The following is a 25,333-nucleotide window of genomic DNA, read 5'->3' as shown; positions in this document are numbered from 1 at the left end:
GGTCTGTAGTTTTCACCAGGGGGTTGGAGACAGTGATGAGGATGTGCTTCCCATGGAGTACATCTCAGGTTGATTAGGGTATTGAAGGAAGACAGAAGAGCTTGTGTGGGTTGGAAAGGAGGTGATAAGTTTGGACCTATTGAGTTTGGGGTGCTGGTCAGACATGAAGGCTGAAGTGTAGTGCTGTAGCTTGGGGGAGGGGACACAACTAGTGTTATGGAGGATGAGTCCATAGAAGAGAGGCTGATGGCAGTGGAGTGATCATTAAGGATATGGTGTAGAAATACAACCCGCATTTAGGAAGTGTGGGGAGGAAGAACAGAAAAGGTGTGATCGGAGGGGAAGAACACTAAGATGGTTTTAGTTATAAATGCAGGAAGCTGCTCAAATTTGATTAAAATGGAAAAAGGAATCCATTGGCTCATGTAAACTTAAAGACCAAGGGAATTCTAGCTTCAGGTCTAATTTAATCTGGGGTCTCAGATGTCACCAAGCCTTGGTTGCTGTCTTTCACATTACTTTTGTTTTGAGGCTTCACATGATTGCAAGATTTCCCAGCAGATGGAAGTCCCATGGACAAAGTCATGCCTTCTTCCTTGGGGCTCCAGAAGAAGTACAGGAAATCACTGTGATTAGTTTGCGTGCCCAGTGAAAAACATACAAACCATGACCCGAACATATTTATCAATATTATCAAAACATACTGGCTCTTGAATGAGATCATTTTGTCAGTAGACTAATGGTTTAAGGCATGTACAGTGGTAAGTAGTAGGAATTTGAGAATTGCTGGTAGGGATGGATGATTATTTTGTCCAAACCAGGGTTCTCTTTGTATTGAGCCAACAATTATTAGATTTCCAATATTGTTTTTCCCCTCTCTGGGGCCAATTGTTGGGTATCTCCGGTCACTTTTCCCAAATTATCGTTTGGGAGAACATCCTTTTGGAACATGACAGAGGTTAGGCCATTAGTTTCCTTGAGAACAGTGTTTTTGGTGGAAATACCAGCAAGGTGTTTAATTTGGCCTTCAGGGAGTGAATCTGGAATGCACGGTAATCTTAACAGTAGCCAGAGCAACCAGCAGAAGTATGGCATCTGATAAATTTTGGACATAGGAACCATACTTGATTTTGTCCCCATTGCAGGTAGGGACACCTAGTTATTTCCGTAACATTCCAAAGTCACGAGTTACCCCAAAGGCATAGCAACTATCAATATAAACATTTACTGTTTTACCTTGGGCTAAGGCATAAGCTCAAGTAAGGGTTTATAACTCTGCCCTTTGGGCTAAAGTAGCTAAAGGTGAAGGCGCTGTTTCAGTGGCTTCAGAAGGAGTCGCACTAGCATTCCCAGCACAGGATTTACCATTTTCACCCTATAAATAAGAACTATCAGCAAGCCATGAAAAATTTGCATCGGTTAGAGGAGTTTCCTGTAAATTTCACGGAAATCAAAAGGTAAATCTGTCAGTGTTAAGCAGTCATGAGGAGTTTCATCTGAATGCAAAATGTAGTTTTGGAATGGAACTGGAGTTTGAGCAAACCGAAAAAAAAAAAAAAAAAAAAGAGAGAGAGACTTTATGTCTCTTTAAGGCCAAAGTGTTGTGTTTTTTTTTGTATTTTTTAAAAGACATTATTATTTTTAAGTAATTGCTACACCTAGTGTGGGGCTTGAACACAACCCCGAGATCAAGAGCCACATGCTCCACCGACTGAGCCAGCCAGGTGCCCCTAAGGCCAAAAGTTTGAACAGGTGAATGCTGTCTCCTGTGAAGAGGTTTGAGAAAGGGAGCAGAGAAGCAAGTCATGTACATGTTGTAACCAACCAGAGCTTGCAGAAAACTTTATATCTTCCAAATCAGTTTTTAAGGTTTGTAAAAAGTTAAGAAGGATTATCTGTATAACCCTGGAGCATTACTGTTCAGGTATAGTACTGTTCTTCCCAAATGAAAACAAGAAGATACTGGCTGTCCTTATCAACTGGAGACTAAAAATGCACTGTATAGAACAGTTATAGTAAAGAATTTGCTTTCAGTGTAAACAGATGTCAGTGTGTGGGGGTTAGGAACAACAGGGCACCGAGGGATAATGTTGTTATTTATTGCTCTGAGGTCCTGGACTAACCTCCATTCTTGGCTACTGGGTCTTCTCACAGATAAAATTGGGGTATCACAGGGACTAGTGCAGGGGATAATAAGGCCCTGAGTCCATGGTGCCGTATTATGGGCTTGATGCCTTAAAGGGTTTCTCTTTTTAATATACTTTTGGGGAGAGGTGTCGAGGGATCTGTTTGAATATTGATGGGAGGTGCACTGTGAATTTTGCCAGTATCAGTTGAGGAATCTGCCCATAAAGGAATCTATCCCTACTGATCCAATAGGGATAAGTGCTCAGCGTTCCCAGACTCCTTTATAGTGACATTAGGGATGGAGCAAATAAAAGATGTTGAAGGGTCATTTAATTCACCTGGTTGGCAATTTGTTTTTAAGTTTATTTATTTTTAAAGAGAGAGAGTATGAGAGGGTGAGAGGCGGAGAGAGAGAGAGAGAGAGACAGACAGACAGACAGACAGACACCCAGGCAGGCTCCATGCTATCAGTGCAGACCCCAATGTGGGGCTCAGTCCCACAGACCATGAGATCATGACCTGAGTTGAAATCAAGAGTCAGTTCCTTAACCTACTGAGCCACATAGATGCCTCGTGGTGATTTTGATTCTAGAATTATTTTTCTTTTGGGAGAAATTCTGGCATGATACTTTCCTAAGAAATCTTGGCCTAGTAAATGAATGGGGTAGAGAAATTAAGGAAAAAAGGATGGGAATCTCAAAGGGCCTAAACGGGAACAGGTGCAGAGACAGGGACCTGTTGAGGTTTATGAGAGACCCCCACTATTTGAACTGTTTTCATGCTGTGAGACAGGACCTACTTTATAGCAGTGCTGTTGAGCCCCGAGAATGCAGCTCTGGGGTCACTAAGACAAAGAGATTCATTCTTAGTCTGGAGAGTGGTTTTTCCAAGCTGATTAAGAGGGAGAACTGGGGGGGGGAAAAAAAAGAGGGAGGACTGGGAGGAGCCCCTGTAGGTCCTCAGAGCCCCGTCACTGGGAATTAAGAAGACATTGGAAAAGCTGGCTAGAGGGCTGAAGGCTTCTGAAATGCTTACATTTGTAACGATCTTTTTTCCAGTGCCCTGGCCCTTTGCAGTGATAGCAGAAAGCCAGGGGGTTTTGGTCTGTTAGGCCCTTCATTTGCCAGAGTAGAAAATTGAGACGGGGCACCTGGGTGGCTCAGTCGGTTAAACATCCAGCTTCAGCTCAGGTCATGATCTCACACTTTGTGAGTTTGAGCCCCGCGTCTGGCTCTGTGCTGACAGCTCAGAGCCTGGAGCCTGCTTCAGATTCTCTGTCTCCCTCTCTCTCTCTGCCCCTCCCCTGCTCATGCTCTGTCTCTCTCTGTCTCAAAAATAAATAAAAACATAAAAAAAAAAACATTAAAAAAAAAGAAAATTGAGAAAATTAGTGGTTATTTTTTTTTAATTTTTTTAACGTTTATTTATTTTTGAGACAGAGAGAGACAGAGCATGAATGGGGGAGGGGCAGAGAGAGAGGGAGACACAGAATTGGAAGCAGGCTCCAGGCTCTGAGCCATCAGCCCAGAGCCCGACGCGGGGCTCGAATTCACAGACTGCGAGATCGTGACCTGAGCTGAAGTCGGACGCTTAACCGACTGAGCCACCCAGGCGCCCCTAGTGGTTATTCTTTGAGGTGACTCCTCTAGCGTGTGAGAGAGCTGGTTTGCCAAGCTAGCTAATTCTGGAGTGGACACAATTTCCCATTTCATGCTGGTCCTTTAACTAAAAGATCTCAGTAAACAGAGTTAAACTACACAGGTGGATTCAGCCTCTAAAGGAAGACCAGAATCTTCTTTATAGACAAGCTGATTATAATGGTCATGAATAGGTTCATCAGGCTTTTGTGTGCAAGCCTGAGTTTTGTTCCTCAATCAGCAGGCTTGGAAAAAGCTACTGTAATTTCCCAGTGAAGATTTCCAGTGACTGTTCTAGCATCTTGCCAAAAGTTAGGGGTTTATTTCTCTAAATCCTTTAGGATGTTCTCATGGGGTTAGTTTCATCCCACATTAGGCCTGGTTCTCACCAACAAGCACATGGCCTGACTGATACAAATCTGAGAAAGCAGGGTGGTAAGTTGGAGTAACTATGTTAAATTCTCTAGCAAACATGGGTCCTGAGTCACTTTAGGAAACTCTAACTCTGGCTTGCAGTTTGGCCTTGGTCCAGGCAGCATAAGAAATCTGGGGTTTATTCAGATCTTCAGAAGACTTAACTTTAAATTTTAATCTTTTTTAATGTTTGTTTATTTTTGAGAGACAGAGTGTGAGTGAGAGAGGGGCAGAGAGAGGGGAAGACACAGAATTCGAAGGAGGCTCCAGGCTCTGAGCTGTTAGCACAGAGCCCCGTGTGGGGCTTGAACTCACCAAGGGTAAGATCATGACCTGAGCCAAAGTCAGGCACTCAACCAACTGAGCCACCCAGGTGCCCTGTTTTTTAAATTTTAATTTTTTTAATGTTTATTTATTTTTGAGAGAGACAGAGACAGAGTATAAGCATGGGAAGGGCAGCAAGGGGAAAACACAGAATCCAAAGCAAGAAGACCTAACTTTAAAGAAGCAGGTTTTATTAGGTTCAGGAAAGGAGGGAGTGGGGAGAAGTTCAGGGAAGTTCAGTAAAAGGGTTAGTATGGGAGGGGGGTGATATAGAGAAGGTAGGGACTGAACATAAGACACATCCTGAGACACAAAAGACAGGAAGGGAAAAAGGAAGCCACAGAAGCCCTTCCCCTCCACCCCCTTTGCTTTCTTCCACTAGTCTAGAAATTGTATTTTGCAGAGCAGCAATTTGGGACTCCTGGTAATGTTTGGAAGCTTCAAAATCCCAAAAGCCTATTCAGTTTTGACAATTTTAGAGCCATGGCTATCCAATTCAGTTTTGAGAAAGTAAGCTTAGGGAGATTGAAAGATGATGGCCATTGAAGTTCTAAATTACTTTTAAGTTGGTCCATTTAGTTAGAAAAAGAAGCCTCAGAAATCATTTTGACTTCTTTAGATGATTTGGTTGCCTCAGTTAATTTAGAAATAGTGTTTTTGCAGAAAGGCAAACTTAGAATCTTGAAAATGTTTGGAGATCTCAAGAATCTTGAAAATGCTTGGGGGATGCCAATTAAAATAGGCATCCCAGGGTGCCTGGGTAGCTCAGTCGATTAAGCATCCCACTCTTGATCTCAGCTCCAGTCTTGACCTCAGAGTCATGAGTTCAAGCCCCATGTTAGGCTCTGTGCTGGGTATGAAGCCTACTTAAAAATAAAAATAAAATAAAATAAAATAAGCATCCCATTGAGTTCTGTCTCTAAGGAGCCACTGTTTTCTTCTTTTTTTAATATCTGAATATCTTTTTTAAAAGATTTTTAAATTTTATTTTATTTTTTTAATTTACATCCAAGTTAGCATATAGTGCAACAGTGATTTCAAGAGTAGATTCCTTAATGTCCCTTACCCATTTAGCCCACCCCCCGTCCCACAACCCCTCCAGTAACCCTCTGTTCTCCATATTTAAGAGTTTCTTCTGTTTTGTCCCCCTCCCTGTTTTTATATTACTTTTGCTTCCCTTCCCTTATGTTCATCTGTTTTGTCTCTTAAAGTCCTCATATGAGTGAAGTCATATGATATTTGTCTTTCTCTGACTAATTTCGCTTAGCATAATACCCTCTAGTTCCATCCACGTAGTTGCAAATGGCAAGATTTCATTCTTTTTGATTGCCGAGTAATACTCCATTGTGTGTATATGTATGTATGTGTGTGTGTGTATATATGTATGTGTACACACACACACACACACACACACACACACACACACCACATCTTCTTTATCCATTCATCCATCGATGGACATTTGGGCTCTTTCCATACTTTGGTTATTGTTGATAGTGCTGCTATAAACATGGGGGTTCATGTGCCCCTTCGAAACAGCACACTTGTATCTCTTGGATAAATAACTAGTAGTGCAATGGCTGGGTCGTAGGGTAGTTATATTTTCAGTTTTTTTGAGGAACCTCCATACTGTTTTCCAGAGTGGTTGTATCAGTTTGCATTCCCACCAGCAGTGCAAAAGAGATCCTCTTTCTCCACATCCTTGCCAACATCTGTTGTTGCTTGAGTTGTTAATGTTAGCATTTTGACAGGTGTGAGTTGGTATCTCATTGTTGTTTTGATTTGTATTTCCCTGATGATGAGTGATGTTGAGCATTTTTTCATGTTCCGGTTGGCCATCTGGATGTCTTCCTTGGAGAAGTGTCTATTCATGTCTTTTGCCCATTTCTTCACTGGATTATTTGTTTTTTGCATGTTGAGTCTGATAAGTTCTTTATAGATTTTGGATACTAACCCTTTATCTGATAGGTCGTTTGCAAAGATCTTTTCCCATTCTGTCGGTGGCCTTTTAGTTTTGCTGATTGTTTCCTTTGCTGTGCAGAAGCTTTTTATCTTGATGAGTTCACTTTTGCTTTTCTTTCCCTTGTCTCCAGAGACGTGTTGAGTAAGAAGTTGCTGTGGCCAAGGTCAAAGAGGTTTTTGCCTGCTTTCTCCTCGAGGATTTTGATAGCTTCTTGTCTTACTTTTAGGTCTTTCATCCATTTGGGGTTTATTTTTGTGTATAAGAAAGTGGTCCAGGTTCATTTTTCTGCATGTTGCTGTCCAGTTTTCCCAGCACCACTTGCTGAAGAGACTGTCTTTATTCCATTGGATATTCTTTCCTGCTTTGTCAAAGATTAGTTGGCCATATGTTTGTGGGTCCATTTCTGGGTTCTCTATTCTGTTCCATTGATCTGAGTGTCTGTTTTTGTGCCAGGGAGCCACAGTTTTCTAGTTTAATTCAAGAAAAACGAGTTTGGGGAGATTGGAAGTTCCTCATAGTGGCCATTGGTGCCCTAAATTACTTCCCATTAAGTCAGTCCATTTGGTTATAAATGTGCATATGCAGGGACCATAGTTTTTAAATATGAAACTCACTGGGGTCCCAGAAAGGGGGCACCCTCAAAGCATTTTGATGACTGGAATCCCATTTCTTAGAGGTTTTTCTCTAGAGCACAGAAAAAAATTCCTAAAAGCACAGTTTCAACAGGAACAGCTTTGTTCCAGAAGGAATCAGACCAGAGGCCAGCACAGTTCCAACAAGAAGTCTGACTCTGAAAAGGAGTCAGACTGAAGGCCAAAAGAGTATTCTCATAAGAAACAGGCCTTAAAACTGATCTCAAATAAAGCCTGGAGAGCTTGGACACAAAGTGGAGCTTGAAATCTAGGAAAAACTTACCTTCACACTCCAGAGTCAGCAAGAGAGCAGCGAGCCCCTTTGGCTCTGTGGGTACCGGCATCTTCTACCCACCAGCCTTGGAGTTTTGGGGGATCTTTTCTGGATCCCACTTCTTACCACCAAGTAATGTTAACATTAAAAATAAAAGTCATTTTACCAGTAGAAATGGGTTTACTTGGGAATAACAGAGACATGCAGTCAGACATAAGCAAGCTACTGGCAAAACCACAGACAAGTCCACAGAACAAACCAGAGGAATGGTCTCTTATAGAGGAGATGGAGGGAAGGTGGGAAGGCTGTTACAAACAAAAAGGCCATTGGAGTAAACTGGGGATTCAAAATATGGTGGCTTTTCATTGACTGAGTTGGGACTTTTTCTCATTGGCTGGGCTGTTGCCGGGGAGGAAGAGAACCTTTTTTCCTCCTGCTGAGGTAGTAAAGTAGTAGTGATTTGACTTGCTGACTTGCAAAGTAGTCTCTTCTTATTGGGTCTGCCCTTGACCAGGAGTGGTAGCGCATGAGAGCTTCTCCTGGCCTCCTGACTTCCTTGTGAACAAGGTTTCCTTTCATTAGTTTTCGCAAACTGATAGGCATCTTACTTAGAAAGATCCCTGGCTCTGAGTGACTGCTGAGATATGAAGGATAGATTTGAGATCTGTTTTGGCTGTGGAGTCAGCAGGATTTGGGTTCATTGTCTTTCAGTTGCAAATAATCATGAAATTCATTAGCTTAAATCATTCTCTGTCCTCGCTTCTCTGTGCCTTTCAGGTGTATGGTCATCCCAAGGCTCTCACGGAGATGCAAGCCAGTGCTGGTAGCACCTGATTTCCTTTTTCCTCAGGCTAGGGAGGGAAAGAAAGCTCAAGTGGCTCTCCATGGTCTTCTTACCAGATTCTGGAGCTATAATTCGACTGTACCATCTGAGGCCAAGTGCCCACTCTAATAAAATAGCCATGGCTTAGGCTGGGGGTAAAAATGCCTCTTCAGGAACCTGTCACTGTGAAAAGGGGGGGGTGCAATTAAAATAATTAGCTTGTACAGGCTACTGTGTGCCATCGAGGAGGAGTGGAATGGATTTTCAGAGGGAGCCAACTGCTGTGTTCAGTTGGGGAGGCTGAGGAGAGAGAAATTAAGCATGACTCCCAAGTTTCTGGCTTATGCAGGATACAGATTGTGGTGTCATCAACTTGTCAGCAAGGTGAGGCCTCAGGATCAACAGTTTTGAGGACAACATCTGTAGTTCTGTTCAGCTAGTTACGTTTGAGATGCTTATGAGAACTTTTTGGTGGAAATGCCATGAAGTATTTGGAAACAATAGTTGGGTCTGGCAGTGGGGGAGGGGTTGAGGTTGGCAATATAAATGTCAGAATGTTTGGCATGGAATTAGTAATTAAAGCTAAGGGGTTGGGTGGTAATATTTAGGGAGAGAATGTAATGGGTCTAGAATTGGACCAGAATTGGTCCAACATTTAGAGGTCATGTGGAGGGAAAATAGCACAGAGACTGAGAAAGAGCAGCCAGTCAGATGGAATGAGAACCCAGAAGGTAATGATCGTGGAAGCTAAGAGAGAAATGTTTCAAGGAGGAAATGGTCAACTAGATCTAATATTTAATATTGCCAAGAGGTACAGCAAGATTAATACTGGAAAGTCCATCCAATTTGGCAGCATAGAAGCTATTTACTTCATGTGTTAGAAATTGAGGCCGTGTTGCTTTTCTCTGCTGAGGTACTGGATATCTCAACGTCACTTGCAGTTCAGCGGTGACCTTTTTTTTTAAAAATTTAATTTAATTAAAAAAACTTTTTTTTTTTTGGGGGGGCGCCTGGGTGGCTCGGTCGGTTAAGCGTCCGACTTCGGCTCAGGTCATGATCTCGTGGTCCGTGAGTTCGAGCCCTGCATTGGGCTCTGTGCTGACCGCTCAGAGCCTGGAGCCTGTTTCAGATTCTGTGTCTCCCTCTCTCTCTGACTCTCCCCCGTTCATGCTCTGTCTCTCTCTGTCTCAAAAATAAATAAATGTTAAAAAAAAATTAAAAAAAAAAAACACAAAAACTTTTTTTTTGAGAGAGAGAGACAGATCGTGAATAAGGGAGTGGCACAGAGAGAGGGAGACACAGAATCTGAAGCAGGCTTCAGGCTCCGAGCTGTCAGCACAGAGCCTGATGAGGAGCTCGAACCCAGCAGTGCAAGATCATGACCTGAGCTGAAGTGGGACGTTTGACCGACTGAGCCACGCAGGCGCCCCTAGCCTGTCTGTATTCTAGCCAGCATGAAGGAAGAATAGTAGAAGTGCACACAACTGCTAATGACTCATTGGCCAGAATTGGAAAATGTAGTCCTGGTTCTAAGCCCAGCTAAAAATCAGGGCCTCTGTTACAATGTCTTAGGAAAGAAGAGAAGATGGACAGTGGGGCTACAACCCGGTGATACTTCATGTAGTGCTTGTTAAGAGCACAGGAAATGAGTTGCTGAGTCACCCAGCTATTTGCCAATTCAGTAAACCCCAGATCCTCTCTGACACCTTATGCAGATGTGGTAAGACCTGCTTACTGTCTTCTCTGTTGCGGGCCCCATGCCAGATATTGGGATACTGTGTTGAGGAAGTCCACAGGAGACCACGCTGTATGGTGTGCTCTTGAGAAATGACAGGGGGCCACTGGGGCACATAGGCAGTTAGGGAAGGTTTGGAGAGAAAGGGATCTCTTAGCCGAGATTCAAAGGCTAAGTTATAATTGACCAAAAAGAAGAGAAATAGGTGTCCATAGAAGTGATTTGTAGACTGCTCTGGGTAGGAGCAGAATGAACAAAAGACGTAAAGGTGACAAAGTACAGCTGACTGTACTTCAGAATGGCCGCAAGGAATGAGGCTGGAAGGGTGGATAAGACCCGGATCTCAAAGTGGCTGGTACAACCATCTCAAAAAAGTGTAGATCTGTTCCATAGTTCAGTCTATCCTTTAGATTACCAGAAGTGGCAATTGCTCCATTTATACCGGTGCTCCAGAGGGAGTTCACAATAGGGAGCGACATGATCAGATTTTCTTGGTGCAGCGTAAAGAGTAGAGGGGAGGTAGGAGTGGACTAAAGACTGAGGGTGAGGTGGCCAGTTGAGCTGCTGCAGGTACTCAGCAGAGATGGTACTGGCTTGAATTAAGGGAGTGCCAGAGGCGACAGTGTAATGCCTGAAGTTCCAAAACCTCCCACAAAAGACCACCAGAGTCGTAAGTCAAAGCCAAGCGGCAAGGGTCGTTTATTGCAAGTTCGAACCTGGTCCTCTGCGCACTCGTCGCCGGTGACACAAGAGGCCACGAATAGGGTTGGTATAGCGTTTTTATAGACAGAGACAAATAGCACAGGGGAGGTTTTTTACTTGTGGCAGGAGGAAGAAAGGGGGAAGGGGGTAGGTGAGGAATGTGCTAAGCAGGCAGGTTTACAGAAGCGAGAAATGCCGGTTAGTTTGTATACAATCACTCATTCCATTACATATCAGACTACATTTAGGAAGTTTTACAGCCCATTCTGCAGTGGGTTACAATCAGGAAAGGTCTCACAATGCTCATAGCAAACAGCAAGCAAAACAGACTTCTCAGCAATTGTATTTCTTATCAAAGATCCATAATAAGCAGAAGAGAGAACCTAGCTTTAAACTAAGGCAGGGCTGTCATTTGGATTCAAAGCTGTTCCTTTCAACAGGAAGTAGATGCAGCAGAAAGCCTTTTTGGAGCTGGCATTAACAGACTGGGTGATAGATAGTTCTAGGGGCTGAGGGGGGAGCCATGAAGGATGAAGGTCGCATTTCTCACTTGAGAATTCAGGAGAAAGGAAGTAGTTTGGCTTTGGACACGTGGAGGATTTTAGGTGTGGTGGGGACATCCAAGGGGAGACATCTAGTACATTTGGATGAATGAATGTGAAGCCCAAGGAGAGGCAGTTGGAGGCATCAGAGTGAACGAGGCTACTCATGGAGAGTGGGTAGTACAAGAATGAGAGCCTCAGAAGAAACCTGGCAGAACCCCCAAATTAAGAGCCAGGAAGAGGAAGCTGCCAAGGAGAAGACTGCCTAAAGGAAGCCTGGCTAGAGAGGCAGCTGAGAAACAGGAAGGATGTGCTGGAAGCAAAGAAGGGGTGTGTCTCTTGCATTCGCTGATGGAAGGGAGGGACTGGGCAGAGGACAGAGAGTGCAGGGTTTAGTGATTAGGTCATTGGTGAGGGGAGAGCGCTTCAGCAGAGTGGCTGGGCAGGCAAGACAGGTGGCTTGCCATGGTTGAAGAATCATGCGGTCAGAGAGGGGGATGGGGTGTCCGCAGCTCTTGCCAAAGGTTCATTTGTGAACTAGGAAAGAGTGCATTGGGTGGATGAGCTGTCAAAAGCTTTTTATTGTTGAGCCTGCTCACCTGGTTGTAAGTAAGGGCCTGTGATGAGGGGGAGGAGAGGACTCAAGAGGGAGGGAGAGAGGTCAGTGGTGTGAGGTCTCAGAGGAGGCCGTAGCAAAAGGGATGTTGCATACTTGGGCGTGTGTGCAGCTGTCCTGGGAACGACTGTCCTTCAAGGGATGTGTTCTCTGCAAAGGTCCCTGGAGCTCCTTGTAAGAAGTGTTGTCTGGAGGTGAAATGGTTCATAGCCAGAGTCAGGTTTTAAAAAGCTGAGTCTCTCACATACACGTTGTTCCATGTCCTTTCTCTGAGGTCTTTGGTCTGGGGTGCAGTCACCTGTAGAGGTAGTTTAGGTGAAGCAGTCCATCTGGAGTAGCTGAATGCATTTTCTGTAGATCATATTATTATTATTTTTTTTTTTAATTTTTTTAACGTTTTATTTATTTTTGAGACAGAGACAGAGCATGAACAGGGGAGGGTCAGCGAGAGGGAGACACAGAATCTGAAACAGGCTCCAGGCTCTGAGCTGTCAGCACAGAGCCTGATGCGGGGCTCGAACTCACGGACCGCGAGATCATGACCTGAGCCGAAGTCGGCCGCCCAACCGACTGAGCCACCCAGGCGCCCCTGTAGATCATATTATTGATAGGCTTTTGGAGGACAGGGGATAGCCATATTGGGGATGATCGTGAACTTGCAGAGTAGGACTTCTCTTTCTTGATCTTTTGTTCAAACAATTGAACTTGTCAAATAGGATTAACATTAGAAAAAGCTAGAAATATTTGCTTTTCCTAACACCTCCCCACCCCCCACCCCCCCACCCCCACCCCCCCACAGCTACTTGGCTTTCTCAGTGAGAGGGACACTTAGGTCTCTGATATTAAGGATAACCTGTCTCTGATAGTTTCTTTCCCCGGGGATGGGTCTGTAAGTGGGGGAGTGGATTGCCCTGGCAGCTGCCACAGGGTTGAAAACGATGGCAAGCCCAATATTTAGCAGAAAAGTTAGGCTCAGCCTGATGACTTTCTTCTAGGGCAAGGTTTGCGATTTGCATCTAAAGTAGTGCAAAACATAGTTTGTGTGAGTTTGGAGTCACCTAGTAAATGAAACTTATGAATCTGAATGCATTGCCAGTGGAAAGGGCAGGGTTGTTGGAAGCATAACCAGCCAGTGCACTGAGCACTACCTTTTAATGAAATTTCTCTGAAAATGAAAGAGAGGAGAAAGGGCCTAGTGGATGGTACCACTTATTTTCTTTCCTTAGTTTTTTGCTCCTCATGGGCAAATGTGAACAGAATATTAATATATTTTCTTTAGCAAGGTACAAACCCGAGTTGGCATCTGGTAAAGAAATGGGGTATGAGGTGGGGTGACTACCCTCTGCCTGGAGCCTGGTCGATACAATGCCAAGGGCTCCTGTTTAGCTTGGCCACAGCCACACTTTTTTTTTTTTTGGTCAAGCTCTGACCATCACCACTTGTGGGTGTCACTGTGGAGTCTTGAGGAATAGCAACGTCAGAGGGTGGGCACTGACACTAACTGACCACCAAAAAGGAGCCTCAAAAGGACACTGCCTAGTAAGCTTTTGTAAGCCCAAGGCAGGCCTTCAGGAAATACTGGGAATTAGGAGGGAGTGGGAAGAGGTAGGGTTGTCTACTTAGAGAATAACAATGAGAATGAGTGTTTTGAGTGCTGGTCCTTCCCCAGGCCAGGAAACACCAGGCCTCCGCCCCAAGGAGCTTCACCTCCCACCCCACAGCTCCCCATAGGCCCTCCCTCACTGCCTTGTCCTTTGTTGAAAGAAGGTTCTGTGCTGTGCTGTTTTGAGCCTTAGGTCAGGGCTGGGGTTGCTTTTGAGCAGTTGTGGGTGCTGGAAGGCTGGTAGGGAAGCCTTTTGAGCGTCTATTTCTCCAAAAATGTCAACAGGTCTTAGCTGAGCCCTTGGTACCCAGGACATTACCTCTGTCCGTCATTAGACAGACTTTCTGCTTTCCCTTCAGGGTCTAAGTGAATCAGAAGGGCCTAGGAGGGAGCTTTTTTCTTTCCTTTTGAAACATTCTTTTGCTTCCTGTTTACCTCAGCATCAAAGGCCCCTTGGGGAATGGCTAAGGGACTGTGGAGGATGGCTGTTGATTGAGATCAAATTGGAGAGATAGGCTATCCTCCACTTAGCCTTTGTTCTGGGCCCTTGGGTTGAAAAGGAAGGAGAGGCCGCCTGGGAGCTAGGCTGAGACAGTCTGAAGCAACAAAGCGGTCTCCCCCTGCTGCCCTCCTTGCAGGGAGAAGGCCAGAATGGGACTGGGCAAGTCTGGTCCTGCTGTGAGGGCCATTGGGAGGCAGGGGGGTTCTTGCACACTCTCAGTGCAGTCCGGATGCCTTGGCCTGTGGTGGGTCAAGTAGACTTCATTAGCTCATTGGGTCAACAAATCTTTGGGTGCCTGCTATGATCCAGGCACTGCTCAGCACAGTGGGAAACGAGCCTGTGGCCGCTGAGACACTTTTGTCTGACAGTGTGTGAGGTTTTAGCCACGTGTGCCAGCTTGCACGGACTTACTGAGTTACATACGTGTGCTGCTGGGTCCATCATAAAGCATGCACAAGAAAGAAAAATACAAAGGAGATAGAAGGAAGTCCTAATATTTCTTCTCACGCTTCAGTGGATTGTGTCGCACACATCCCACTTCAGAGAGCACTAGTATGTACTGCTGCCTCCGTGTGCCAGGCCACCCCCTAACACGGTAGCTTTGGGAAGTGGATCATTTTTGAGTTGAGGGGCCGCCTAATTGGATGAGTGGAGGGTGCGAAAGAGGAAACAAGGCAGGCTGGTGCTGAGCTCACGTAATTGGTCACACACAGGCCCCAGCACGGCCTGATGGCTCTTGTGCTTTCCACTCTACCCTCCTCGGCCAGGGTACCCAGGTCGCCTGAGTTAGGTGTTTAAGGTTCTTGTGCTCCTGTCCTGTAAGCCATGGTCAGGATACTGTGGGGCGGGGTGGGGGTGGTGTTGCTCTTCAGTCCCTTTATAGTTTTCATGACTTTCATCGGTATGACATTTGATCATTCTAAGTTGTTCAGGATAAGGGATCCTCTCTCCACTGGAATACCAGAGATCTGAGGAGTGTAATGAGCATCGCAGCTAGGTCCTGGGCCCCTTCTCCCTGACTGGCTGCCGCCTCCTCCTGCAGAAAGTCTTCCTCTCCATCTGCCTATCTTGCCATCCCCTGGAGGAGCAAGGCAGTGTACCTCTCAGCACCTCTGACTCTTGGTCCAACATGTGCCACTTTTCTCCTGGGCAAGAACTCGAGCTCCAGGTTCCTGCCTCCTCGGCCTCCCTGTCCACTATGGGAGCCACCACCAGCACTGGGCTTCTTTGACTTAGAGGTATAAGCAGCCAAAGAGGTGGTCTTAGCGGTTCAAGCAAAAGGCTTTTGCCCATGGGGTGGGGAGGAGCCAGAACACTGTAACTTCCAAGTTGTCTTAAGCTTCTGTTCCCTTGGCCTGCTCTCTTGTGACATCTATACCTCAGGGAGTGGGTGGGATGGGGACTAGGGTTCAGGAGCCCACAGAGCCGGCTCTCTTGCTCCCTCTCTGTCCGTGTCTTTCTGGGTTGTGCCCTTGCCCCTTGCACAGGATTTGCCCTTTTTGTCCTGACAGTTAACAGCTATCTCCTGTTCTACTTCCCATCTCAGGGTATCTCTCTGCACCTCACCCCTTCTAGCAAGGAAGGAGGGGAGTCAGGGCTATATTGCAGTACACAGTGCTGGGCTGATGCTCATAAAAGGGCATGGAAGGTCCAGAGAGACTCGGCACCCAAGTCTCTCTACCCTCCCCTGCAGAGGCTCTGCCTAAGCTCCTTCCTGCCCTTCCTCGCCTGGGGAGACCAGCAGCCTTTGTGAATCTCCTTGACAACAGGATGGATAAGTTAAAAATAGCCTTGTGCTGGGGCATGTGTGTTTGCACATGCGCTTGTGCCTGGATACATGCCCTTTCCCATGCTGGGCTCCAGCTCAGTCCCCGTGGCTTCTGGATGCTCCTGGTGAGCATCTGTGGGAGGCCTTTGTAGAGCCCAGGTGGTCACGTGCTGAAGCTCCTGGGCTTGGGGGTCAGATCTAGATGTTACTTCGTATCATTGATGGTTGCTGCTGGGACGTGGGTGTTAATGTTAACATAAAGAATGGGAAGCTTTTCTGAATGCCTCGGTCTTCAGTCTAACTGGAGAGGGGTAATCCCGGAGGCACTGCCCTGTTTCGGAACCTCAGATGGTGGAATAGGACATAGCCCTGGGTGGAGTTTGTCTGGATCTCTTTAGGGAACCCTCACAAGGAGGACCTTTCCTGGCCCCCTTTTATAAGGTGAGGACACTGAAGTACAGAGGCACCAGTGTGACTTACTGAGTGCCACCAGGCTCAGCTGTGGCAGAGTAAGGAACAGTGACCCTGTCGTCAGAAGCTGTGGCTCTGTCCCTCACATCCTACTGAGGAGACCATCTCTACGTCCTTTACCAAAGTCAGCTGTCTTTTTTTTTTTTTTTTAAGTTAAAAATTTTTTGTCCAGGAAAATCCCCTGAGATGGGTGATTCTTGTCCATCCCAGTTCCCCCCATCCCCAAACCAAGGCTCCTCACCCATAAAGTGTCGGGTGTCAGGAAAAAAATGGATTCCAAGATACTTAAATAAAAGGAAGTCTAGTGGGATGAACACCTAGAAGTCAGAAGACCAGGATTAATAGGGGATTTGGGGCCAGCCATTGGACTTCTCAGAGCTCCTGTTTCTTCATTTGTAAGTAGGGATCTTCCTGTCTCCTTTCCCTTCCTTCCAGAACTCTGAGGTTCGCAGGTATGGGAAACATTCTTACAACTGTTGAGGGCCCTGCAAATACGGAGCAGTGTTGTTAGACTCTGTCTAATTCTAAGTGATTTGATTTCTCTTCCGCCTCTCCTCACGGCAATGATTCTAAATTTCTGTAAGAGAGAAATGCTCTGAGTAGCAGTAGGGTCCCTAGGATTCAGAGCAGCCTGCTCCTTGGTACTTCGGATAGAGAGCCTATTGCTGGCATGGCTCTGGTCCCCTCACAGGGGCTGGCGAGCAGGGTGACTGCCTGACTTGGCCGGAGCCTGGATGGCAACTCTGTGAGTGACATCGCAGGGTCTGCTGATGCCCAGGACCGGGTGACAGGGAAAAGACAGCAACATGCCCGTCCTGGTGAGCAATACTGTGCGGCCTCTACACTCGTTGGGGCTGGCCGCCTCTTGGGGTGCTCTTGTGAAGTCTGGAAGTAACATTGTGGACTTTGGGGAGTCCAGCGGGGAGCAACAGCCTGCGCATCCAGCCTTTCTCTGAGAGAGCCTGGTTCTGGGGCCACTCCGGTGGCTCTGAGAGTTCACGGCATGTTGTGGCAGAGCAGGGACTGTTCCCTGCATGATTCAGGTGTTGGGGGAGAGGGGTTTTCAGAGGTGGATATGTTTTCCTGGGTGCCAGCAGCCGAGCCCTTATAGGTAATGAGCCTGGCATTAAGGGCAGGGTCAGGAATGAGGTCCTGATGAAATTCAGGCCTGACTCCCGTTTGCCTTCTGTGGATGCAAAAGAACCCCTTTCTCCCTGTTCTGGACTGTTCCCTCCCCTGCCCCCAGTAAGGCAAGGGAAATTGAGCAGGTTGTGGCTGTCACTCATCCCCCACCCCGTGGTGCAGACGCATGCCTTACTTCCAGCAGAGACGGCCACCTCAGCACATGCCGGAACAGTGTTGGGATCACTGTGAGTCCCATCTGTTCTGTCACCTGACTGTGCTATGTCCCTGAGCCCTGTTGGGGGTCTTTTCCCACAGATCTCCTATGATATGCATGTACTTCTCGGCGTGCTACTAGGCATTTTTTTTCTTTTTCTAACCTTTCATCTGTTTTTCTGCCATGTAGGAATCGGAGTCAGAAGTAAAGGTAGATGGAGAGACTGCATCGGACACTGAGAGCCGAGTGGAAGCTGTTCCTTTATCCACCTCTGCAGACGATACCCCAGAGGTCCTCAACAGGGCCCTTTCCAACTTGTCTTCAAGGTAACCTGGCTTAATGTTGCAGATGCCCATGGGGGCTTCGCATCGGGTCCAAGTGCCGTGGAAGACCCGGAGCCCTCAGACAGCCTGCAGTCCTGTGGCACGAACCCACTAATGTTAAAATGTGCAGGGTGGGCCTGTTCACTTGCATTGGCCACAGTCTCCCTGCTTCTGCTCAGGGCTCCACTGAGTGTAATCTAGGGCTTAACAGCAACTACATCTGGCCCTTGAAGGGTGCTGCAGGTTGGGCTGGGAGGTGCAGTAGCCCAAGGAGGAGGAAAGTGTGGACAAAGGGGTGGTGGTGGTGGGAATGCAATCTGGTGCAGCCACTCTGGAAAACAGTATGGAGGGTCCTCAAAAAGCTAAAAATAGAACTACCCTACGACCCAGCAATTGCACTGCTAGGCATTATCCAAGGGATACAGCTGTGCTGTTTCGAAGGGACACATGAACCCCCATGTTTATAGCAGCACTATCAACAATAGCCAAAGTATGGAAAGAGCCCAAATGTCCATCGATGGATGAATGGATAAAGAAGATGTGGTATATATATACCATGGAGTGTTACTCGGCAATCAAAAAGAATGAAATCTTGCCATTTGCAACGACGTGGATGGAACTGGAGGGTATTAGGCTAAGTAAAATTAGAGAAAGACAAAAATCATATGACTTCACTTATATGAGGACTTTAAGAGACAAAACAGATGAACAAAAGGGAAGGGAAACAAAAATAATATAAAAACAGGGAGGGGGACAAAACAGAAGAAACTCATAAATATGGAGAACAAACTGAGGGTTGCTGGAGGGGTTGTGGGGGGGGATGGGCTAAATGGGTAAGGGGCACTAAGGAATCTACTCCTGAAATTGTTGCACTATATGCTAACTAATTTGAATGTAAACTGTAAAAAATAAAAAATAAAATATAAAATAAGATGGAAAAAACCCCAAAAAACAAAGGGGTGGTGGTGGGCAAGATTGCTGACGTAGCATGTGTAGGGCTTTGTGACTGATGGGCAGACTGCTTTCCACAGAGGAACCCAAGTTTCATGGTCAAAGTTTAGTTTTCCCTCTCCCACACATCCATTGTGGACATTCCTGAGATTCTTCTGGAAGAATTAAGAAATCTCAACTTGAGTGAATCCAGGGTTAAAGTGTTGGTCCCTTGAGACTCTGGTCCTCCAACACCAGCTATGTGTGTAGACTAAAAACACAAACTAAGACCCCAAGACATTATCTAAAAGTGTTTCTATGTGTGTGTCCCATGCACGTCTCTCTTTGAAAGGTTCTGTTGTGGTCAAGGGCATGGGTTCTAGAGCTACACTCCCAGGATTCAGATATCCGTTTAACCACATCACAACTATATGATTTGTCCAATTCTTCCACTGTAAAGGCTAGTAGTGTTGAGTGTTAAATGAATTAATATATGCAAAATCCTTATAAGTGTGCCAGATGCATATTTGTGATAGCTATTAATCACTGGTTAATATTGTTATCACCATAATGATGCAGGGGCAGAGTGATGTAGGATTGTGCTGCAGGATAAATATGGAGTTTTTTCTTTGGATAGAAGCCATCCAAGTAGATACAGAAGTAGGCACCACATTTCCCTCAGGATTTTTGCCTGATTCCTTCGTTAAGATAGAAGCTGGGTGTATTTTTCTGTAGGCCGTGAGCACCTGCTGAGTCTGGTGGCAGTGAGGTGATGGCTCTATTGGCCCTGCTTCTGCCAGCCTGTGGCTAGTACCTCTGTCAAGGTGAAGGAGGTGTTCCTAGAAGGGATTGACCTCTCCTGCCAGAAAGAGCCCTCCCCCTTGGGTTTGTGCTTTGCTTCTTTCTGGGCTCCTAACATGTTTTCTCCTTTCTGTCTTCTCTAACTTAGATGGAAGAACTGGTGGGTGAGAGGCATCCTGACTTTGGCCATGATTGCATTTTTCTTCATCATCATTTACTTGGGACCAATGGTTTTAATGATCATTGTAAGTGCCATTTGCATGCTGTTTTAATTTTGTCTAATTTAATCTTGAGTATGGGGTTTGTGGTTGGTTCTGGGAATCAGCAGCGGGCCTGGCTCCTCAGACCACATCTGCCTTCCAGTATCTGTGACTTCTCCCCTGTCAGGAGCCAACCAGAGGGGCAGTGGGATAGGCCAGTAGTATGTGGTTAAAGATCTCCCTTCACTTAAAAATTTGATGATATTATTTCAGCCATTTGATGAAACTGTGACCCCAGCTGTGACTCTCTGTGACTCTCGGGTTTGTTTCTGGTTTTCCTAAGGCCTCACTCTGGGGCTTAGGACTTTCATTTAAAAATCCCAGTCCACAGCACTGCTCTTGCAGTCTTCCCACTGTCATGGACAGGGTCAGATGACTAGCAGCTGACTGCTGAGCAAAGCAGTTGGGGCTTTTCAGGTATTCCTATTCAAAGTCAAAGGGAAGGGATTGAATCCAGGGAGGTGCAACAATAAAAAGTTAATTGAAGCTTCAGGGGTTTGTTTCTATTGCATCTACTCTGTGTGACATAAAGGACTACATTGCCAAGTCCTGCGGTGTGAGTGAGAGTGAGGAGGAGAGCGGAGTCCTGACATTCTTTTTAAAAAAAATTTTTTTAATGTTTATTTATTTTTGACAGAGAGAGCATGAGTGGGGGACAGGCAGAGAGGGAGGGAGACACAGAATCCGAAGCAGGCTCCAGGCTCTGAGCTGTCAGCACAGAGCCTGATGCAGGGCTTGAACTCACAGACCGCGAGATCATGACCTGAGCCAAAGTCGCACGCTTAACTGACTGAGCCACCCAGGCGCCCTGTAGGACTGACATTCTTAAATATGATAGTTTTTCTTGAAGGCCCATGACCTGTGTGTGGGTTTCTGTTTCCAAAGATGGTAAGAACTGGGGAATCAGCAAGTATTTGGATTCTTTTGTGTCTTGCAGGTGATGTGTGTTCAGATTAAGTGTTTCCATGAGATTATCACTATTGGCTACAACGTCTACCACTCCTATGACCTGCCCTGGTTTAGAACCCTCAGCTGGTAAGCCGTCTAGCCCCACAGGGGCCCCACAGATTTGGATGAAAAGTGTTTTGTAGTGGGTATTTACAGGCATGGTGGTTGGGTGGGCGGGGAGGGATGGCCACCAGCTCACACAGTACCTTTGAGACCCAGGTATTTTATGTGGTTGGCCTATGAGGAGTGTTTATAATAGTTACCTGGGATCTGGAAACTTCCGCACTGGCTGTATCCATGAACACGTTGGCCTTGGTATTTGGATCCGTCAGACTTTGCACAGTGACCCCCCCACTTTTAGACTAGCATATATTTTTTTAAATCTTTATTTATTCTGAGATAGAGCTTACACACATGTGCACACGAGTGGGGGAGGGGCAGAGAGAGAAGGAGAGAGAATCCCAAGCAGGCTCAGAGCCCAACCAGGGGCCAGAGGAAGGTTCTGAGACAGAGCGTAATTAATTGCTTAGTGAAATGATGAAATACTATATACTATGGAAATAAATGTGGGGGAGACAGATACATGTTAGGTTATATAAAGGTTTTATGAAGAAAATGGTATTTGAGCAACAAGTGAAAAAAATGGGTAAGCAAAGAGGATATTCCAGGCTGGGAAAGACAGGAACAAAGCAGACGGTGGCAAAGCCAGAGTCAACCATTGTGATAGGTGCACAGGGTTCCTGGAAGAGTGGAAATAGGATGGGGAGGCAGGCTGAGGCACACTCTGGAAGGTCGTGTTATGGTTTGAGTGTTCTTACATTAGGCGTGGAAACTGGACAAAAGGAGCAAAAACTGAGCCCCCAATTTGTGATACATGGAGAGGGAGTGAAAGCTGCCACAAATTCCCAGATAAACTTCTCACCTACAGGGTCACCAGTAAACAGGGAACCCTGGTCTGCTTGTCCCTCTGCAAGCTGCCACCAGGGTCTCGAGGGGCAGGTGGACTGCCGCTCTGATCCTGGGAACTTTTTCACGGCCTCACTGTAAAGGAGCGGACACATGTGCCCCTCACAGCAGTGACCTGTCTTCCTTTACAGGTACTTTCTACTGTGTGTAAATTATTTCTTCTATGGTGAAACCGTGACGGATTACTTCTTCACTCTGGTCCAGAGAGAGGAGCCTTTGCGGATTCTCAGTAAATACCACCGGTTCATTTCCTTTACTCTCTATCTAATAGGTAGGCATTCAGTGGTTTACCGGTTCTTGTGTTTGTCTTGTGTTTGTATGTCCGTGGAGGAGAGGTTGGGGAATTTCTTGGTTCACGCAGTTTCGATGGTGTTAACTCTGTTCAGGGCAGCAGAGCTGAGGGCCCTGTAGCAGCTCTTGCCTAAGAAATGGGACCGAGGGCCTTGTGTAGTTGTGGGGACTTCAGTCTGTGCCATCTGACCTTGTGTCCCAGCCTCCGTCAGAGGACAGCATAACACGGTCCTGTCCTGACTCTCTTGTTGGCAGAGATTCTGCGGTGTGATCAAAACAAAAACTGTCCAGGAAGTTGGGTATAAAAACAAGCGGCTATCGCTAGGGGCGTGGCCGCATGGGGGACATTGCAGTGTAGTGGAAATTTTACCGACCTGGGTTTAAAAAGACTCTGTGACTTCATAGGAGCTGGGAGCTTAATCTTTGAATCCCTTTCATAATCTGGAGCTAAAACAGCAGGGGTACTGTGAGGGTTTAGTCAGATACATTAGAAGTTGACAAACAGTCAAACACTGTGTCCATCTAACCTCAGTCTTATCTGAGTGTTAAGTGTTCATGCTCCTGTTTTTTCATAGTTGCCCTCAAAGCCAGTTTGAGGCACATGAGAAATTTGTTCTGACCTAAATTTCCGTCTGATCTATTTTTGATCAGCTTATAGCAATACTTGTCTCTGTGAATGACACCTGGCTGTAAAATAGAAAATCCACTGCCAAGAGGTCTGCTGGGATTGAGCACAGTCAGAGAGCATGCCTCAGACCCTGAGAGTGACCCCTCACAGAGCCAGGTCAGGGGTCTAGAATAGCCACATGCTTTCTTCTGGGCAGGGCTGTGTTTGAGGGGCCCAGCACTCTCGTGGGTAAAAGTCTCTTTCCTTCCTGAAGGAGGAGGGGGAGGGCAGCTGCAGACTCTTTTGCCACCATTTGGGTCAGTGTGAGAGATGCAGGGGTGGCCTTGACTCCACACCAGGTGGGTCTCCCTTAGCCAGACCTATAACTTTGGACAGGAGGAGTCAGCAAATTTTTTCTCTTTTTTAAAAAAAAAATTTGTTTTAATATTTATTTATTTTTGAGAGAGAGAGAGCGAGCGAGCGTGAGTGGGGGAGGGGCAGAGAGAGAGAGAGGGAGACACAGAATCTGAAACAGGTTCCAGGCTCCAAGCTGTCAGCACCGAGCCCAACGAGGGGCTCGAACCCACAAGCTGTGAGATCATGACCTGAGCCGAAATCAGACGCTTAACCGACTGAGCCACCCAGGCTCCCTTCAGCAAACCTTTTCTTAAAGGTCCAGATAATATTTTAGGCTTTGGAGGCCAAAGGGTCTTCATTGCACCTCCTCTGTTCTGGCCTTGAGCATGAAAGGAGAAGCCCAGACGACATGTAAACAAATGGGCATGACTGTGTTCCAAAAAAATTTGATTTGTAAAAACAAGCAGCTGGCTTGACCTTTGTTTGTTGACCCTTGCTCTAGGATCAAAACATTCCTATCTGGTGAACAGTGTTCTAAATTGAGTGTAGTCTGCAAGATTTAAAAATATTGCCTTCCTCTGACTGTCTTGAGGGAGTCCATTATCCCTGCTGTCATTGGAATGACTAGGATTATCCCCCTTGGCTTTGGAGTTGTACCCGGGTTAACCGCTGCCAGGGGATTGGCCAGAGGACCACTTCATGCGTCTAAAGGAAATGACTAGGACAAAGATAATGCAGAGTGTGATTCATTTTGCCCCTTCTTCTCTTCCTGCTCCTCAAACTAGGATTCTGCATGTTTGTACTGAGTCTGGTCAAGAAGCATTATCGACTGCAGTTCTACATGGTAAGGAAAATGTATATGTGTGTCAGAATTCTTGGCTTAAGGGAAGTTCTGCAGAAACTCGGCAGGCCTTTTATGCTTTCTGTGACAAATCAACAGTCTGGAATGCAGGCTGTTGTGTTTGCATCTAGAACCTAGAGCACGAAGGAGTGTCCCCATTTAAGTTAGGTGGCTCTGCTTCTACCTAGACCCAATCACTGTTACTTAATACACCCCAAGCAACCTCTCCACCAGGACCTGAAGGTGGCCTCCAAGTAAGGCTCAGGGTGAAGCTTCAGGCAATGCTCACGAATATCCTACCAGCTACATCGCTCCCTCAACTTGAAAACATCCCCTCACTGAATGTCCCAAGCACCTAGTAAACACTTATTGAGAAAATGAGACATACCCAGGCTTTTGGAGCGTAGAAAGACTTGCTCACTAAGTGGGCCCTGTGGTTTCTACTTTTGGTGGGGATTGTAGCTGGGGGACAAAGTTACTCCCAAATGCCTGTTCTGTATCTTTTTACTTCCAATAAGACGGGTACAGAAGCAGACATTTTTTCTACGTGTTTCTGTTATTGTTGCTGGCAGTTTTCTATTTGTTACTGGCAGTTATTTGAAGTTCCTTTCAAGGTAAACATACAGGTAAAATGTAATCTATATCTTCTTTTGCAGTTTGGCTGGACACATGTAACATTACTGATTGTTGTAACCCAGTCACACCTTGTTATCCACAACCTGTTTGAAGGAATGATCTGGTGAGTGATGTCAGTGAGGGAGGTTTTCCCTTTTATTTTGTGGGTTTTCTCATGTACAGGTAGGCTGAGAACCCCCGCTTACAGTCTAAGCCAGGGGTTCTCACCTTGAACTGCATCAGAATCCCCTGCTGGGCTGGGTACAGCACAGATCACTGGGCCTCACTTCTGAGTTTCTACTTCAGTAGATTCAGTACTAAGAATTTGATTTCTAATACACTCCCAGGTGATGCTGATACTGTTGGTCAGGATCTATGTTTTGAGAACTAATGTTCTATTTAAAAAAAATTTTTTTTTAATGTTTATTTACATTTGAGAGAGAGAGAGCAAGTGCAAGCAGGGGAGAGCAGAGAGAGATGGAGACAGAATCTGAAGCAGGCTCTAGGCTCCAAGCTGCCAGCACAGAGCCCAATGCGGGGCTCAAATTCATGAGCTGTGAGATCATGACCTGAGCTGAAGTCAGACGCTCAACCGACGGAACCACTCAGGTTCCCCCAAAACTAATGTTGTAGACATTAGACATGTGCTTGTTAGCATATGGATATTTTAAATTAATTAATTAATTTTTAAAAGTTTTCTTTTTTAAAGTTTATTTATTTTGAGACGGAGTGCACATGAGTAGGGGAGGGGCAGAGAGAGAGAAAGAGAGAGGGAGAGAGAGAGAATCCCAAGCAGGTTCCACACTGTCAGTACAGAGCCCAACGCCAGGCTTGAACCCACAAATCATGAGATCATGACCTGAGCCAAAATCAAGAGTTAGACACTCAACCAACTGAGCCACCCAGGTGCCCCTATACATGG

At 46.0% G+C, this 25,333-nt stretch overlaps 1 protein-coding gene across 1 annotated transcript in view; it reads left to right on the top strand.

Moving 5' to 3' along the window:
• CDS2 (CDP-diacylglycerol synthase 2) overlaps positions 1-25,333 on the top strand; it is a 60,667-nt gene that overhangs the window by 22,343 nt on the left and 12,991 nt on the right. The window contains exons 2-7 of the mRNA XM_060612829.3: positions 17,662-17,798; positions 19,675-19,771; positions 20,724-20,821; positions 21,832-21,971; positions 23,741-23,799; positions 24,453-24,535. Coding sequence (XP_060468812.1) covers positions 17,662-17,798; positions 19,675-19,771; positions 20,724-20,821; positions 21,832-21,971; positions 23,741-23,799; positions 24,453-24,535 — 614 coding nt within the window. The remainder of the gene's footprint in view (positions 1-17,661; positions 17,799-19,674; positions 19,772-20,723; positions 20,822-21,831; positions 21,972-23,740; positions 23,800-24,452; positions 24,536-25,333) is intronic.

Source organism: Panthera onca, chromosome A3, assembly GCF_046562875.1.
Source record: "Panthera onca isolate mPanOnc1 chromosome A3, mPanOnc1 haplotype 2, whole genome shotgun sequence".
In the NCBI taxonomy this organism is placed as follows: domain Eukaryota; kingdom Metazoa; phylum Chordata; class Mammalia; order Carnivora; family Felidae; genus Panthera; species Panthera onca.
Note: the sequence above shows the minus strand (reverse complement) of the source record. Positions and strands in the feature narration are given on the sequence as shown.